The sequence below is a fragment of the Lycorma delicatula genome, chromosome 5 (genome assembly GCF_047948215.1).
Source record: "Lycorma delicatula isolate Av1 chromosome 5, ASM4794821v1, whole genome shotgun sequence".
Taxonomy (NCBI): domain Eukaryota; kingdom Metazoa; phylum Arthropoda; class Insecta; order Hemiptera; family Fulgoridae; genus Lycorma; species Lycorma delicatula.
In genome coordinates, this window is record NC_134459.1 from 144076967 (window position 1) to 144096762 (window position 19796).

The following is a 19796-nucleotide window of genomic DNA, read 5'->3' on the forward strand; positions in this document are numbered from 1 at the left end:
CATGCAAATATTTCTACTATACTAACTAAAAAGTAGTAAGAAACAAAAAAATTGGCTTATGAAAAAATTTTGTTTTTAAGTTAGATGAGGTAAATCAGTTTTTATTAAAATATTATTGATGAATTTAATATGCGAATAGAAAAATGAAACGGGCTAATTATATTAAGAAAGGAAATCATATTTGAAAATTTAATATTCTTTAAAATATTTTTAATATTAAGCTTGAAACTGTGTCTGAAAATATGAATTGAAATTTCAAGCCTAAACAAGATTCAAATCCAGAACCATCCAAAAATAAAAGGCTGAGAATCTAAAATTGTCAATTTTGTGTCTACTACTTCAAAAACTTGAGAACAAATATTTTTAACTATTTGACTTCAAAGTTAAAAAAATTAATTTTTGGTTTATTAAGAAATGAACTGTAAGCCATTCTTTCCCTTTAAACTTTACACAAAATGGTAAAAACGTTTCAGCCTAGATTTTTTACTCATACATAAAAACTTTGATGTTCTAAAATTGTGCGTTGTTTACACCTAATTTTACTTCTTTTATATCAATCACACAATTTATGGAAATTTAAAAACCCAATCTTCAATAAAAATTCTATAAGAATAAATGCTGCTTATACTGCACTACCAAATACTTTTAAAAATTAATAGGCCAAGAAGTGCAATAAAACTACCCATACAGTGAAAAAGTTTGAGGTAAAGAAACTCCACTTCTTCTTTTGTACTCAAAACACATTCGTTGAAATCTTAGAATAAAAATTTCTATCATTATGACAAACATTTCATTTACTTAAAAAATACTTTAATTGTATAAAAAATGAACAAAAACTGAAGCTTGACAGATGGAACCTGAGTAAAGGAATAATGACAGCTGGTATATATTTGTCAGGAACAAGCTACAGGTAAAATTCAAATGTAACTTTTCAATTTATGTTTGAACAAATATAATGAAAAACTTATTAATCTGACTAATTTTGGGTTAATCAGAGTGGTCCAACAAAGTTTCAAGCGAAACAATTTACATAAAAACAAACTGAAATTTAAAAATAGTTCCTGAAAATTTTTATACAACATATATAAGAAGATGATCATGTATCCCTAAAAATAACTCCATTACTTCTCTGAAAACTCCTTTGTTGTATCTGTATTATTTGGGGCCAGATTAATCTGGACATAGATAAGTGTTTTAATCTTTGACTTTCATTATTACCATGAAGGAAGAATGTATATGAGGGCTGTCTGAGAAGTTTTGACCCTCAACATGAAGATGGCAGCACTTGTCAACAAAAGTTACGTATTCATGCATGCGTTGAAAGGTACTCACTAAAATTTTAGCCATTTTGGATGCTCAGTTACTGTTTGATAATCGTTTGAGTAAGACATTGTGAGCGTTTTTGTGAAAATGGAAAAAATCTAATATTGTGCCACGATTAAATACTTGCAATTGAAAGGTAATATGCCTATGCAAATTAAAACCAAGTTGGATGCTTTTACAAGGACACTGTACCGTCATTTGCCACCATAAAGATAGGCAGCTGAATTTAAACATGGTCATACCACCTTGGTTGATGAAGAGCATTTGGAATGGCCAAAAACTACAACCACCACTGATATCAAAAACGTTCATCAAATGATACTGGATGACTGATGAATTAAGATTAGAGAGATAACAGAGGCTATGGGCATATCAAAAGAACATGTTTGTCAAATAATAACTGAAGAATTGGATATGCATAAGCTATCTGCACATTGGGTGCTGAGTTTGCTGACTTTGGACCAAAAACATATTCAAATGAATATTTCCAAGGCCCTGCTGGAGCAGTTTAAACAAAACAAATCAGTTTTTTTGCGTCGATTCATAACTGTAGATGAAACGTGGAACCACCACTATACCCCTAAGATGAAACAACAATCAAAACAGTAGTAGACTGCAAAGGGCGAATCTCTGAAAAAGGTGAAGATGGTTCCATTAGCTGGGAAGGTGATGCTGACTGTTTTTTTGGGATAGCAATGGAATTTTGTTAATCACTTATCTTCAAAAAGAAAAACAGTAATGGGATAGTATTACACATCATTACTTGACAAGCTGAAGGCAGAAATTGCAAAAAAACCACCACATTTGAAGAAGAAGAAAGTGCTTTTCCATCAGGATAATGGGCCTGCTCACACTTTGACGGTCTCCATGGCTAAAATTAATGAATTGCACTATGAATTGGTTGACTACTCACAGTATTCACCAGATTTGGCCCCAAGGAACTTTTTCTTGTTTCCTAACCTTAAAAGTTTTGCTTGGAGGAAAGAGATTTTCATCAGACAAGGAGCTTACTGCATATGTAAATGCCTATTTTGCGGAGAAAGATGCCAGCTACTATTTGAAAGGGTTAAAGAGGTTAGAGCATCGCTGGAAAAAATGTATCAAATTGAAAGGAGACTTTGTTGAAAAATATGTCTTTTTATATTAGAGTCAAAACTTTTCAGACAACCTTGTACACTTGAATGTCATTGCATTTAAAAATGCCTTGGAGTAGTAATTCTGGAAGAAAAATTACAATTTCTAATCACAACTTTAATTCTTTCAACATCAAATGAAGAAATAAATAAATTACTCATATCTTATAATTTTTTTAACATAATCCAGAAGTGAGTTAATATTTAATACAAAATACATACAGTATTAAAGTGAATTAAAATGTATAGTAAAATATAACTGAAACAGCAAATTACATAACTGATGTTCAACTGAAAGCAACAAAATAGTTGTAGACAACATATAAAGCTATGGGATTTATTAATTGCTATTTTTTACACCAAAAAAAGAAAACTTAAAAAATTACAATAAGTAAAAAGGAAGGTACTCACATGAATTGGTTGAAGATAACAAACTGTATCAAGGCATGTAAAATACGTATTTTAAATTACTTAAGTGTCCATTTTACAATAACTGTACTCAGTTGAATCAATAATAAAGCAATTGTTTGGTTTTTCAAAATTTTAACTGTTACAATTATTATTTACCTTTGTGTTTTGTAAATTCAGAGTGTCATTTAGGGAATACATGCTCAAGTAGCAGGGGTCTGAGTCTTTACCGGCAAGATAGGCGACACTTTCCGGAGTGACCTCAAACTTGTCCCTTTTCTGAGGTTTGGTCACGATTCCAAGAAGTGAAAGGAGAACTCGAGCTGTACGTCCGACCGTAGTCGCACTGGAATGACGGAATCCTTTCAGGAGGTGACCCACCAGAGCAAAATGGAAATTAGCTGTAATAAACGACAGAAACCTTTTGTTATCATAATATCTTTCAATAAATAACTGTTGATCTATTACAACACAATTTGAAGATAATTATCCACTTTAATTATACATTAATTGTTATAGCAATTTGAATAGACATGCTGATTTGAAACATACTGTTTCAAATCATCAGGTGATAATTATTCTTAAGCATATAAAATAATTAAAATATACTTTTTCGAGAAAAGTATATAATAACAACTTAATTAAAAAACTAAAAAGAAACTGAAAACTATTAAATTTTTAACATCCTAGCACAGATAAATTAAAATTTTATCAAATTTAAACGCAAGTTATTTTTAATATAATTGAACTAACCTTTGAAGCTGAGGCCAACCGCATGATCTAACTGTTTAAAGTGCCATTCCAATGGTTCACGTGTTGCCATCATTACACTTTCCAAAGACTGAAATGTAATTACTTATTAATGATACAGAAAACAACAGTATTAATTAATAACAATGATAAATAAAATTTTAAATTATTTAATTTTTTTGATTTTTCACCTAAATAAAGACTTAAATTTTCTAACGGCTGCAAACCATCTTTTGGGAAAAACATTTTTCTCCATCATGATTTTTTTTTATATTTCTTTAATCATTCAGAAAAATGCTGAAAGAGATTTTTAGAGGGTCAAATTATATGCATGTCTAAATATGATATGATTAAATGACTATATGAATTGATACCAATGAAAAAGTATACATATAAATTAAAGTGAACAATCAACCATAAAAAAAGTCAAATAATATATGTGAAAAAATAAGTTTTAAGTGTAGTAAAATATGGAGTGTAATAACTATCCATTATATACATCACAACAAATTAAAAATATGGTATTTAATATAGAAAAAAAAATCAAGTGAATGCTCCTACAAAAAAAAAACCACAGTGAATCATTTACATTTTATTTTATTTTATAATTTTTTGATAACTAAGAATTTAACCTAAATTTTGGAACTTCCTCTAAGTTGTTAGGGATGGCTTAGAGGACTTATACTATAAATGAAATTTAATGTAATTTCTATAGTAAGGAACTACTTCAAGTATCAGATAATATTTAACACAATCTGTTGTTACGCTGTTTGTAAAACAACATACGTGCTATCATTTTCTTGGAAAGTTATTCTACATCTAAAATAGAAATGTTGTTAGGGGACAATTAAAATTATCTCTTGCATTGAAGCAAAAAAAACTTTAATTTGCAGATATAAATTCGTCCTTGTCATATGAGGGCTATTCGGAAAGTAACTTCTATTTGTTATTAAAAAAACACAAATTGATAAAAAACAATTCATTACATAATCTTTTAGCTACTTTTCTACATAACTGCTGTACAAATTAAGGCACTTGTATCTGTAAACAAGTTTTTAAATCTATTTGTCATAGAATTCTGCCACCTGTGAATTAAGCCAAGTGGTAACATTGTCTTTCAACTCCTCGCCATTTTTAAAACCTTGCATCGCTAAACATTTATTCTTTTTTTCAAGAAAGGGTGATAATCATTGGAAGCCAAATCAGAACTGTAAGGAGGATGGTTAAACAACTTCCATTTGAAACTGTCGATTTGGCTTTGGGTGCATACTGCAGTATGCGGATTAGCGTTGTAGCAAAACTAAATTTGTGGAAGCCTAACCTGTTGGTTAACGTTTCATACAGCACTATTCATGATGTGTGAGGAAAAAATTCAGATAATTCTGTTATCGTGAATAGATGATTTCTTGAATGTTCACCATCGATACTTGCAACAAGTTTATCTGTGACAATTGAGGGTCAACCATTTTTTTCATTCTTGTGAATGTTTGTTTGATCTTCCCGAAACATACGCCACCATTGTCTTATCGTGCACTGCCTGTCATGATATTCCTTCTATACATTGCACAAAGTTCACAATGAATTTCAGCTGCTGACAAGTTTTTTGTATGAAGGAAATATATGACGGCATGCACAGTCAGTGGGATTTTCTATAACAGCAGCCATTTTGAACAAAAGTTTTACAAGAACAAACAAGCGAGTGATACTTCCAATAATATTAATAGAACTGCAATGAACCAAGTTAATGAACTGTACAAAGATACGAAAGGATTTCCCCCATTCCTTCGTGCAATACCTTCTTACAATAACAGAAGTTAATTTTCGAATAGCCCTTATAATAATGGTAATTTTTCATTAATAATAACATTCTTTTACATTAATTTGTCAAGATCAAAATAACAATTTTTTAATTTAAAAAAATAAAATAACCATCCCTAATTCAAACAGCAGTTAATAAGTGAATAACTGGACAGCTGTTGATAGAAGAAGATCCAAATCTGGTTTGAAAATCAAGAAATGAATAGTTATTATGCATTAATGTGCAATATTCACAAAAAAATTCTTAGAATATAACATTTTTTGCATGTTTCACTAGGACATAAAGTATGGTAAAAAAAGACAAAATTGGATAGCTGCTCAACTTTTTTTAAAGAAATTTCAGAACACTTTTTTATTTTTTACTATTATGAAGTGAGCTATTAAGCTTTATAATCATCAGAAAGTATATGGTACTAGTATTACTTTCATGCCAAATACTGATAGGTGGGAATTAAGATAATGAGTTATGTACAAGACGTGCAAAATTTGAAGCAAATTACAAAAAAAAATTTTATATATGAAACAACTGCATTTCTTATCCAATTTCTGATTCACTAATATTCTATTTTCAGTTCCTAAGGTGATGTGGTAAAGGTTACATTAGTTTATACAGTACTCTTAAGGCTGAATATTTTAAATTACACAAAAACTTTTCATTTTGAATTTGTTTTTATGATGGAAAATCTTTTATAACAGTCTGCCAAATTATTTTTTTGTATAATTTTAGGAACGTTATATTTTTTGAACTGAAATCTTTTATAACTTTCATACTAAGGAAATATCTATTTTTTATGTAATAAAAAATGAATTTGAAGTAATGTAACTTATCAACTCTGATGATCTATCTGGTAATTCTTGTTATTACTTTTACAAAATATAAAATAACTTTATACAGTTCCTTGTTTCTAAAAAAAAATCAAAAACTTTAAAAAATAGTGCGCCTGTGAACAAAATTAAGATTTAATGAAAATTTAGTACATTTATTTCATTTTCTCTTAGTAACTATAGGCTAACACTGAGTTCACAGCAGCTTATGAGAGATGAGTTTTTGTAGCACATTGAAAATCACCAATCTTGAGCAGGTTTAAAGGCAGAGCAGTAATAAGATTGTTAGGTCATCACAGTGAGGTCAGTGAAAAAAGCATGCTATTGTTTCACTTTATAGGATAAAAAGTACTAAATGAAACAGCAAAGAAGGTTTCTACATAATTAAAAAATTCAAACTAACTTTTATTGCGATATAGCATTTCTAATTTTCAAAATTTCTTTCTAATATAAGATAAAAATACAGTTTTGGAAAACTGACTTTTGTGACTTAAGAGAAACATATTCTTATATAAAATAAAATTTATTTGTTTACTGTAAACAATATTTTCTGTATTTTTTTACAAAAATAAGCAACTTTCTGCCATGATAACATGTACTTGACAAGAACAGTTACTGCAGAGCAAACTTGAACATATAGTTTGTATACTATAAAAGTGAATCACGTCAGATGCAGGCATAAATTTTGTCACAATAAAGTTTTATCACAAAAATTGTAATTGTAAGTATGTGTTATAAGAATATATATGCATGTATTATTCACTTTGACTCACCTTGTTTTCAAATACTCCTTGAGAATCCAAAGTATGAAGATTTTGTTCTAATAGTGCCAATCCAGCAGCATATAATGATACTTGATCAAGTTGGAGCACGGATACAGCAACCCAGAAAAGAGCTCGATGAATTGGAGATTCCTAAAGGATAATTATTAAAAAATTTAAGAATTAATACAAATTTAATTTCAAAGTTTTGGATAAATGAGTTAAGAAAAAAATTATCCACATTTTGAAACTGTAATCAAGTAACAATCCTCTACGTTGAATTTTTAAGACCATGTTCATATTAACTTTCTTTATGAACAAAACAAATGTTAACCAGGTACAAAAGAGGCCAGATTATGAAAAAAATATATCCTCAATTGTGCCAATTGAAATTAGTAAATAACTTGAATAATAAAAATTATTTTAAATAAAAACTAATTAGTGAAAGTTTTCACAAGCTGATGCAATACTTGTAGTAATAACAACCAGTTTTATTGAGTGACAGATGGAGAGCGTTTTCTCTCTTCAAACATACTCTTCTAGTTAACTATATTAAAAATAATATAAACTTAATTCAATTATTGATTTATTCTACTGTTGGAATGAATTAATAAAATATTTGCCAATAAAACTATTCATTGAAAACCTCCAATAAGTTATTTTTTATTTATTAAATATGTAAATATAAATGAAGAGAAAAATGCAAGCTTAACAAAAATTATCTTTGCACAATATCTATAAAGCTGTGCATTCTAACCAAAAAGGAACATCAGATCACAAAAATAAACATCACATAAACAATATTTTTACTGTTTGCACAGAAAGCAAACAATGTAAAAATATTTATATATCAATACAAAAACAGGCCAAAAGTTTGTATATTCACGACCATGAACAAATAAAAAAATTTCACTTTAATTAAAAGTGACACAACTTCAGTCTCTGTAGAATTATGTTACTGTTAAACACAGTTTAGTTATTACAAGTGGCTGTTATATGATAAAAAACAAAAATAAATAAAATAAAACTGGATAGAATTTGTTTTGTTTCATAAAAAAAAAATATTATACTACTCAAATAGAAGCTCTACACATGAACTGCTAATCTGAATTATATGTTTCAATTAAAAGTATCTTTTCAGATCATTTCTAGAAGTCACCTGAAACTATAAGTAACCAGATGTTTCACTTTTGGTGACTAATAATATTAAAACACAGTAATTTAGAGTAAGAAAAATTAACAGCGATCATATAAACAGTTATTAAAAAATAGTACAGAAATTCTAAAATTATTATTAAAATATATATATTTATTTAGAAATTATGATCTTCAAGGGGAAAAAAAAGTTTTATAATAATTTTAATGAGGTTAACCAGGACAGAATTGTGAAGAGATGTGAATATACTTTAAGGAAATTACCCTAAGACAACAGAAAATATGTTTCAACAAACAATGTGTTTAAAATCAAATAATACCAGTTTACGCTAGAATTAGGAACAATAACAACAACTACGCAGCAAGAAACTTAACTAGGAAGGCAGAAACAGATTGGATGAAAATAGAAACTAAAACTTAATATATAAAAACGAGAAATTTAATAGAGAATTGACGCATGTATACTTGCAATTTAATCAATAATTTTTTAGTAGATACAGTAGTAAATAGTATAACAGAAGAAATGAAATAAACATAATTGAAGAAAATGAAGGAAAATATGCACGAATGAAGAGAAAATGAAGAAACATGCACAAATGAATGATACTAAACCACAATATAAGTGATAAAACAGAAGAGAATATGAAAATTAAATTCCAGAACAAAAATTCTGTTCTGGTTTTAAATTAGAATTGTTCACACTGGCAATTTAGACTTAAAGAAGAAAACGTACAAACTATTGAACAAAGGATATTAAAACATAATACAAAACATTCTAACATTGCAAAAAATGTAGAACAAAATGTTATAGATTTAGAGAACGCAACAGAAGTGACACCTACAGAACAGTTGCATGCAAGACATTTAGCGGCAGAACTAATGAAAAAATTTATTAGTAAAAGATTAAACAATGAAAATAAAATAAATATAAAAGAAGACAAAATAATAGAAAAGTAAAAAAGAAATTAAAAGAAAATGATGCATTACTTATAAAAGTGGATAGAAGAAATACATAGTTACTAAGAAAGAAGATTGCATGAAAAATAAAAATAAAACCAAAATATACAAAGACATTACAGAATCTAAAATCTTAATTGGTGAGAATAGTTGTTACAAATTCATTTTAACATGAATCAGAGTTTACCAGTTATGAGAGCACAAAGTTAAATTCATAAACATTACCTGATAAAGCCTATAATAAATTACACAATTTAAATTTTGCACCCTGCAAAATATTTAACAGAAATGTTGAAAAATATGGGAATATTGAAAAACCAATGAATACTGTAGTTACAGTTAATAAATACCAATAAATACTATAGTTAAAACAAATATGTAAAAACCAGTGAAAAAAAAGAAAAAGAAAAGAAGCAGGGGTAATCCCGCTGTCAGCATTACTAAGCGAAGTATTCATACAGAATATGAAGAAGAAAATATACAAGCTATTGTGAAAAATATAATTGTTTGAATACATTAGTTACGTGGATGACATATTAATAATGATTAAAAAAGAAGTAAATGATACTGCAAAAAAGAAGAAAAGCTGTTAAGTTTCTCGATTTAACAATAAAATGAAATAACAGTAGTCTCGATTTTGAAGTATACAGAAAAGAAACTTATAAAGATAACATCATAGCTTACAACACAAATCATCCAATGGAACATAAATTAGTGGCTTTGGAACATGATAAATAGATTACATATTTTACCATTAAAGAAACTAGCCTGTAAAAAATAATTGAGCAGTACTTTTAATACAGCAGAAAATAATAGATACAAAAAAGTAATAATTAGAAAAATTATCAAGAATAAAAGAAGTAGAACTAAAAAAAAATATACAATAAGGAAACCTATAAATGGGGTAAACTAACACTTACAGGAAAAGATGTTTACCCGATCAAACAATTTTTCAATAAGTATAATATAAAAATGGCAGTAAATACGAATAATACACTTAAGAAGATTTTTAATAAGAACATAGATGAAAAAAAATATTTAAAACAGTAATCGTATATACAAAATAAAATGTAAATGCAACGCAACATACACAGAAAACAAGATTCTAAATATGCAATGAATTTAATGAAAGAAGAACATACCCCGTTGAAAATGGTAGTCTTGATGAAACTGATTCAAAATTGTGTAAAAATAAAAATATAAATATTTTAGAAAATTTAGAAATGTTTAAATTAAGAAGTAGTTCAAAAACAATTATAAATGAATAGATTAATAATAATCAAATGGATGTTTTATTTATGAATCTTAATTTGCTCAGAACAGGAAATTATGAAATAATAAGATGGAGTATAACCAATAGATAACAAAGAACAGGAAGAAAGACCAGCCAGATAATGTATATGATTTGAGTGGGATAAGAGGTGACATAACACTATATAAAGCCTTACAAATTAGAACTACCAGTACAGTAACCTTTGAAAATGGAATTTATCAAAGTGCGCCAAAATGTGATTTAATTATGATGAAGGCAGATAATTGTACTAAAAAAAAATTATACAGAAAAATAATTATTAAATGAAATGATTTCAATAATTTCACTGCTAAAAACAAAAAAATTGTGAAAATTAGAACAGTTGATGCAAACACATTAGGCTAATTATTTTGTAGATACAATCCAACCACTTTTACAAGAATAATTTAGGCCAAATATTAAAAACCTACAAATTAAAAAATAGTAATTGATGAAGTTATAGATTAAAAAATAACAGGCAACTGCCAGGAACTGTATTTGAGACCTAATGATCCAGAAGCCTGCTGTTACCTGCTTCACAACTGGCTTGCCAGTTTTGGAAATTGCAACATTTTTTATCAGCTAATGATAGATGCCACAAAGACACTTGAGTTTTTAAATTTTCAGGATTTCTAAGTAATTGTAGATTTATTCTGATTAACGTAAAAAAGCATACTTACAGGACGTAACAATGGTTGTAATCTTGTGAGACACATAACTAATGCTTCAAGAAGTACAATGTCATTAAAACTTTCTAAGGCTTTAACCAATATTCTTAACAGTTGTTTCATATCTTGGTCAGTAATACTTTTACCTAAACATAATAAATGGTAAGTCTTCATAAAAAGAAATGCTTTATAATGAAAAAAAAACACACAAAAGAATTATTTTATTATATCTTTAAAACTAGAGGAGTAAGAATAAAAATTGACTGATATTCGATAACTAAACGTAATTAAGTTCATTAATAAAACAAAATATTACCAAATATTGTGTGAAAAAAAAATTTTAAAACTATTAACTATGCTAAATTTTTAATTTCATAAAATATTATTCAGAAAAAATATTTTTCTTTAAAATAATTCTTAAATTATATCAACTATTTATAAATTAATGACCAAATAAAAATTAAATTTTAAAAATACTGACATATACATCCTAGAACAATAAGAGCACGAGGTTGCAGTGCTGGGTTATAACAGAAAGCAAAGTTTTTGGCTAATGAAGTCCAAGTTTGTAACCAATCACATTCAGGAATATCTCGCATGCATGCCTGTAAACAATTACAAACAAAATACTAAAAAAATTCATTTTCTATAAAATTAATTTTACATTAAAAATATTAATATAACTTTTCAGTAAATTAGAATAGTTTTAATTTAGTTATGTACGGTATATTAAGCATCACCTTATTTACCAAAACAGCAAGATGAAAAACTAGTAAAAGGATACCATGAAAGATCATCTTAAAACCTGATTGCTCAACCACAGTAATTAGAATATCAGACACATCTTCAAATAAAAAATTATTAGAGTTAATATTAAAACAGTAGAAAGTAGATAAAAAATTTGTATCATAATAAAGTTAAGTTCAGATGTTACAATACTCAGATGCTGCAACTAACTGAAAAATATAATGACCAACAATCACAATTCCACAATAAAAATTACTAATAAATAATGTAAAAATTAAAAATTTATACAAAAAATAAAAGACAATACAATGATTCTTATCTATGAGTTAATTACTCAATCATAATAGCCAGTACAAATCAGAGCTGTTAACATTAGTACTTGAAAAACAATTATAAATTGTTTATAATATTGTTTTCATTATTTTTTAAATTATTGAAGTTCTTCTAATAATAATAAATGTATGTTTTCTATTAATTATTTTTAAAAAAACATACCTCCATAATTTCCAGAAGTGCATCTGTAATTACTTCAAGAGAGGTCAAAGACAAAATTTCCCTATCAGCAGTTATACTACTAAAGAAACGTTCAGATCCTAACCTATAAAAACAAATTGTAAAAATCGTATTAAATTTAATAATAAACATTTTCATTCTAATAATACAATACATATATATTTTTTGGTGATGAAATTATACAGAAGCTTTGAAACTTGTACATGAAAATGAAATGCAATTTTGTAGTCTATGAAAAATGCCATGACTGACCGGATTTGCAACCAGGACCTCCGAATGAAAGTGGTAGCATCTCAGGCTATCACTTCGCCATGGAGATTGGCTATATTATATATATAACTTCAAATTTATTTAATATTATTTGTAAATGTTAATATTATTAAATACAAATATTAATAATCATATATAAAGAGAATGTAGCCAATTTATGTTTGCCTCATAGCTTTATAAACAGAGCTTTAATTAAATAGTACTATGTATTACAAACTGCAAAATCAAAATACGTCAGTGAGAACAAATTACAACAATTAAAAAAAATCTCAATATAACTTTTATAACTTTTTTTTTTTTTACAATTTTTATAACATCAATCTTTGTAACTAAATTTTATGTGAACTACTTTAAGAGAGATTATTGAAGCAGCACAAAATAAGTATTACTTTTAGTAGATCCAATAAAATTCCAATGATACCTGAAGAACAAAAGAGTTTCATTTCAATTTTTGATACACAAATTTATACTGACTGGCAATTTAGTCAAAAGAATAAAATTTTTCGATACGTTAAAACTGCAGCAATGTAAATTTAAAGTGCTAACTAAAATTAAGATTATAATTCCAGTTACAAAATATTAAACTGTCTACCATTAAGAGAGTACTATTTAAAAATAAATTTTAATGATTAGTACCAATAAACTATATGAACAAAAATGCTGCACTAAAAGTGAATTTAAAAAATCTGTTTAATTAAAAAAAACTAACAAAAAAACATCAGAGACCACAAGCAAATTTTACATGTAGGATTTAAAGTAACATAAATAACATTAAGCAAGTTAATTAAATAAATAAAAAGTGTATTTTCAGTTGTAACTGAAAAATCAATTAATTCAAGATGGTGTAATATTCATCTTTCAGAAAAAGCAACACAAAACTAGAAACGAGGAAATGATTGAAGTAACTGAGTTTAGGAGTGTAAGGACTCCCTCTCAAGAAAAAAATAAAAATAAATAAAACCAATAAGGCCATACATACATCACAAATAAAAGGCTTTTATGTTCACATAAAAGCCAACATATTTAAGGAATTTAAAAGTTTATCAATTTCGACAACATCAACACTAAAAATATCACAAATTCTGCTTACTAGTTTAAATATCTGATGCAATTCTGCATAATGTAAATAATTAAGGAGTATGTGATGTATTATTTTATGGCAGTTATCCAAGGGGCATAAAACAGCATCACAGATGCCAAGAGATATCTAAGCATTAACTAGGTGTGCCTCAAACGCAAATAACTTCCTTATGGTGGACATCTCACATAACAACTTCCACTGCAATACACTAGATTTAATGTGATGCAGCTTATTTGAGGTTCTGTTTTTTTGCCAGTTACTGTCACCTGCTCAATCTGCTAATTATATAAAAATAATTTCTTTCTTAACATTCAAAAAGTAACATGATAGATTGATTACAACATACAAGCGTTCATTTGGATGCCTATAGCTGGAACGGAAAGCAGTAACAGCAGCAGATTTAACTTTGCTAATTCCAAAAAGATTGTAATATTTAGTTAATGAAAATGCATCCAAACTAAGTCGCATTACTCTCTTTGTTTCACCTGAAAAATAAAACATATATTTCACTACATTAAAATAACAAATTCATTAAATAATACCGTTAAAATATTTTAACAATAATTCAGAAAAAAAAAATCAAAGGAAAATACTGGTGTTGATTTTAATTACATAAAATAAACATTTTCTTTACACGGTAAAATTTACTCATATATTTGATTTAATTAAGAACTTATGTAAATGTTAAGTTATACAGGTGATCAACTCAAGATGGCCACCACTGGGATCTCAGAAACTACAATTTTTATGAGACTTTAAATGGGGAACCTTGATTTTTCCCTATGTTAAAAAATACAGTATTGCCATTTTTTGTAATCTTCACTGCTTTTCCAATATGGCAGCCAACTTCATTAATTCAAATGGAGATCTCATGTTTTTGTTGCATTTGTTTGGTGGAAAACATTTTTTCTTTAAACACAGCTGTTACAGAGCTTCAGGCTGACAATTGTAAAATCAAATATTGTGGTCAACTGCATTATTTTAAATGGAAACCTAATGTATTAGTACCTGTATGTCAAATAATACATTCAAAGTTTGAAACGAAAATTAAGTACAGTGGAAAATAAAGTAAAGGTAAGATTAAAAGACCTCTAACTTGCACAGTGTGGTTTTTGTTTTACTTATTGGGAAGGAAGAATTACAACAGAATTGCATTAACAGTTATAACAGATTTTCAAAATGGCCACCATTAGTAGAAATGCAGGACGTGTTCTCCTGAAAATATCATTAACAGTGCTGCTTTTCTTACAGTAGCTCATGGATATGCTTCAAAGAAGGCAAGAATATCAGTCACAATATTTTCAGTAACAACTCTGTTCTGGCAATGTCATTTTTTTCTGAAATAATCCATTACTTCATGCTTTTCAAACTAATCTCGCAAATAGTTTATGGTGAGGTGGATGTTTATCAGGGTATCGCTGTACACATGTATTTCTTGCTAATGTATAACTCCTGTTATTTAAAAAATAAATTTCCAGCATATTTTTTTATTACTACTAAACTACATTATTAAAATAACAATTATACAGAAAACTGATAAATAAACACTCCAAAAAAGAAACAAACACAAATAAAAGTATTAAACACTAAAGTATTTATTAATGTTCATTACGACTCAAACAGCTAATGAATAAGGGTGACAACATATTAACACCATCAACGAGTGTAAATTTGAGAATTTTTTCAAGAATGCAAAAAATAGGTGATAATTACTTCATTAGAATTTTATTTATTTACTGTTTTTGTAAGCTTATAATTGTCAGTTCCTAGCTTTGTAATGGCTGCCTTTAGAAAAAAATACTCAAGAATAAAAAGGTTTTAAAATTCTATTTTTTACCTAAAAATGAGATTTCCATTTGAAATAATGAAGTTGGCCACCATATTGGAAAAGCAGTGAAGATTTAAAAATTGACAATACCATATTTTAAATATAGGGAAAAATCAAGGTTTCCTACTTAAAAGTCTCTCATAAAAATGATAGTTTCTGAGAGCCCAACGATGGCCATTGTGAGTTGATATTACACCACTGTAAATGGAATGAATTATAATCAATAGTAAATTATTTAAAATTTTTTTTTTAACATATCCAAATTATCACAATTCAATCTTAAAGAACTCATTTGCAAAAATTCCAGTTACACTTTCAAAATTATTAGGAATAGTGTAATATATTTTAATTTAAGAAAATGCATTTTTATAAAATAAACTTGCTTAACTATACTAAGATAAAAATAAATAAAAGATACTATCTAAAATTTTAACAAAATGTTGAAGTTATCGTGAAAGGTAAAGAAGGTAAAACTATAAATGATATCTGTTGTAAAAATAATGTTATAATAATTATATTTACTAATTCTTAAGGTGTAATTCTTTTTTTTTTTGTAACTGATGTAGGCTCTTATTTATTTGTAAATCATACATAAACAAAAATATTATGTTAAGTTTTATTTTATAATTTATTAATGAATTGATTGTTTTCTGTTGAATATTGTAGACAAGTTAAGTATTGTTGACATTTTTACTTATACAGTAGTTTTATTTTATTTTTGTTTGTAATTCTTATACTGTTTGATTTTTGATATATTTTAAAACAGGAATTGTATTATTTGTAATTTTTTGTTGTTAATATATTGTTTTTCTTGTAACCGATTATACATTTTTTTTCTAAAATAAACATAAACAGATTATTTTTTTAATATTAAAAATATATAAAAATGTTATAATTATAAAATACTTACTGCTAAAAGATGGTTTAGTACAAGTACACAGAGAATGTATTACGTTTATAGCAAGACCATGTGTAGAAGCACGCATACTTAATGATCCTGAACAAACAAGAAATGTAACAGCATGGAACAAGTACGGTAAATGTCTAACTACATCCAGACAATTGTTGAATGATAACATTAATAAATAACGAGCAAGAATTGCAATGTCATCCCACAAAACATGCTGCTCAAGTAATGGAGTTGGTGAAGCTCCTGTTTTATCAAAAACCTGCAAGAAAGTGTTAAATCATAATACAAACCATACCACAATTACAGTCTATTTGTAATGAATGAATAAATGAAAAAAGCCTGTTAGTTCTACTTTGAAATATGTGTAATGAACTATTAGTGATAAAAATATACAAGGGAAAAAATTTATGACAATAATATACAAAGGGAAAATTTTATGACAACAATCTTATTACTACACCTAAATATATGGTAAAGATAACTGACCCTACAAAGTCGACCAATAATCTTCTTGGCAACCAATTGAACATTAGCTGAAGCAAGAGCAACTGCAGTATCAGCCATTATTTCAACAACTGGTGATCCAACTCCACCTTCTGTGGATCTTTTAATAAAACAATCTAATACCATATCAATTAATTCTGGTACCTGAAACAGATAAATTTAGTGTTAGCATATTGTACACACAATTTTTAACTAATATTTTTATTTTTTTAATATAAATTGTTCAAAATGGATGCATATGAATTATGAAAATACATTATATTGTGTAAAAATATATACTTCTAATATTTTTTTCATAAGGGAGAATCACATCACAATATCTTCGATTTCAGATGATGCATATTCTTACTTTGTTTCATGAAATTTGCAACTACTTCTCACACTGTTTGTTCACCAATGTTTGAAAACTCATTTTTAATGTCAATTTATTGTAGTTAAGTGCATGAAAATTACATCTTTGAAATAACACCAAAGGAAAAAAGTGATGTAGGTTTAGTTAGGATTACAGAGTTACAGTTTTTGAAGATCAGCTGATGGTTAAAAAATTCCAGCAATATGGTTTCATTAGCAGTACTATAGGTACTACTTATCTTGTACTATAGGTTTTACTTATCTTGCTGAAGAAACCTTGATCATTTTTCACTAACAGAGCAATAAACTACTAATCAATCAATTGACCTACTATTCAGTGGCAGGAGATTTCATATCAAACAAGTTATATGTGTGTATGTGACTGAGAAGTCTACAACTTTCACTGATCCATATTCAGCTATTTTGACTGTTTACATAATTATTAAGATGACACCAAACCTCATCACCAAAATAAACATAACCAGTACCTTGATACAATTTTCATTAACAAAATATCAAAACCATGAGACTGCAAACATTTTTCATGGTACACTTCTATTAATTTATGAATATCAATGTTATAAAAAGCACTTTATATTAATTTAAGAAATTCTAACACAATATCTCTTTCTATGGTAAGCAATTTTTGATTATTTAAAATAAAATTTACGAATAAAAAAATTAAAAAAGAGCCTATTTATTCCTTACTTAAAAATTATTACTCTCACCATTATAGTTTTATGAATAACTAATCTCCAAAAAAATATTTTTAATAAACCATTGATTTCTTGGTATTTTACGAGAATACATATCTGCCAATTTTGAAAATTTGGTAAAAAAATAAAAGTTAAATTACAGGAAAATAATTTCTCAAAATCTTTCTCCAGTTTCTTTCTAAGTTCTTTAGGTGAAAATAGTGTAAAAACACTATTCATTGGGAGGAAAGTCAAAACACAAAAAAGTAATGTCATAACTACGTTATTTTTTATGAAATCCAAAAACCAAAAAGTAAATTAATTTAGTTTTGGGATGTAAACGGTTTTGTAGATTTTTAGGTTTTGAAAAATTAAAAAAAAAAAGAAAAGAAAATGATATTTTTATAATACAGAAATAAAGTTAATAGCCCCTTATTTCTTTGTTCAATATCTATTTTTAATGACTTAACAGGCCAATTTTAAGTGCTATAAATTATTCACTAAGCAGTTCTCTGGAAAATGCTTCATGATAAATGTCAATTACCTGTCCAATTGAACCCCATATTTTTGCCTGAATTGATGGATACATTTCAACTTCCTCAACAGTAAGGGTTATTAGCTTTTCTAATATCTGAGCAACCTTTTCAGCCTTCTGCTGTCTTTTATTATCATCTGATGGTTTACAAAATCTGTAACATGAAAATAAAGAATAAAGTTAAGCAAGCACAATCTGGAATTTCAATTTATTCATATTTAAGCGATTAAAATAAGTAAGCATGAAGAAACAGTGAGTAAAAATGCTGTACAAAATTGAATAAAGACACATAAATACTTTGCATTCCCATTTGGCAATGATCAGCAATGATATGCTAGTAAAAGATTATAAAATGGTACAAGCTTTATACTGTTTTCAGTGTTTGCAAATTAGGATTGGATCATCTCTCAACTATTTTAAAAAAACCTTTTAGAAAAAACAGTTATAAGATTTAAAAGGCTGTCCAAGACCCAGGTGCTTGAAGGACAACAGAAACAGAGAAGACTTCTCTTCTTATTCCTTTTTACTAGTATAAACATAGAAAAAAGTAAGGAAAAGCTAGGCAAGAGAATGACTGCCGATGTATGATTACAATAGTACATCATATACATTGTCAATGGTACAATGAACATGTATAATGCTAAATCATAGGTAATGAAAATCACCTACAATGCAACATGATTAATTAAATGAAAAATTATTATTAATACAGTCTTACTAACATCTTTGCTATTATGCACACAAATCTGCAATTTCTGGAGTTTCTTATTTCTTTAACTGTGGAGGTTAGGGTGAGGTTTAAATGCTTTTTTAGTTATAATGTAGCAGTCAAAAAGGTTTGATGTTTATTAGAGTGTAGTTCTTTGTCGCTTTATGTACAGTATTTTTCTATTTTTTTTTCCATTTTAATGAATGAATCTAATATCTTTTAATCACATGAGCACTTTTCTTTATTATTAAAAATTTAATTTAATTTCTTATTAATTTTATATGATACCTATTTATTTATTTATTTATACTGGATTAATTTTTCAATATTTATTACTTACATGTAGAAATCTCATAATAAAATAAATAATATAATACATACATAATATCTATTATGTATGGTGTAATGTGCTATAAATTGATTTAAGCTTTAAAAAATCAGACTACATAAGACTGTAAATTAAGTTACTTTATTATTACATGTATAACAAGTTATACAAGCTTATTTATTTTGAAAACCTTTACGACTTTAAAAGTATATAAAAATCTATTTAGATAATAAAGA

The 19796-nt window shown here is 27.1% G+C and overlaps 1 protein-coding gene across 1 annotated transcript in view; it reads right to left on the reverse strand.

The window, feature by feature from the left end:
- The window catches only part of Nf1 (neurofibromin 1), a 162794-nt gene that overhangs the window by 43562 nt on the left and 99436 nt on the right, over positions 1-19796 (reverse strand). Inside the window, exons 37-46 of the mRNA XM_075367248.1 lie at positions 18533-18677; positions 16925-17086; positions 16439-16697; positions 14047-14185; positions 12332-12434; positions 11571-11694; positions 11102-11235; positions 7031-7171; positions 3618-3705; positions 3095-3265 (exon numbers count right to left, since the gene is read on the reverse strand). Of these exons, the coding sequence (XP_075223363.1) occupies positions 3095-3265; positions 3618-3705; positions 7031-7171; positions 11102-11235; positions 11571-11694; positions 12332-12434; positions 14047-14185; positions 16439-16697; positions 16925-17086; positions 18533-18677 (1466 nt within the window). The remainder of the gene's footprint in view (positions 1-3094; positions 3266-3617; positions 3706-7030; positions 7172-11101; positions 11236-11570; positions 11695-12331; positions 12435-14046; positions 14186-16438; positions 16698-16924; positions 17087-18532; positions 18678-19796) is intronic.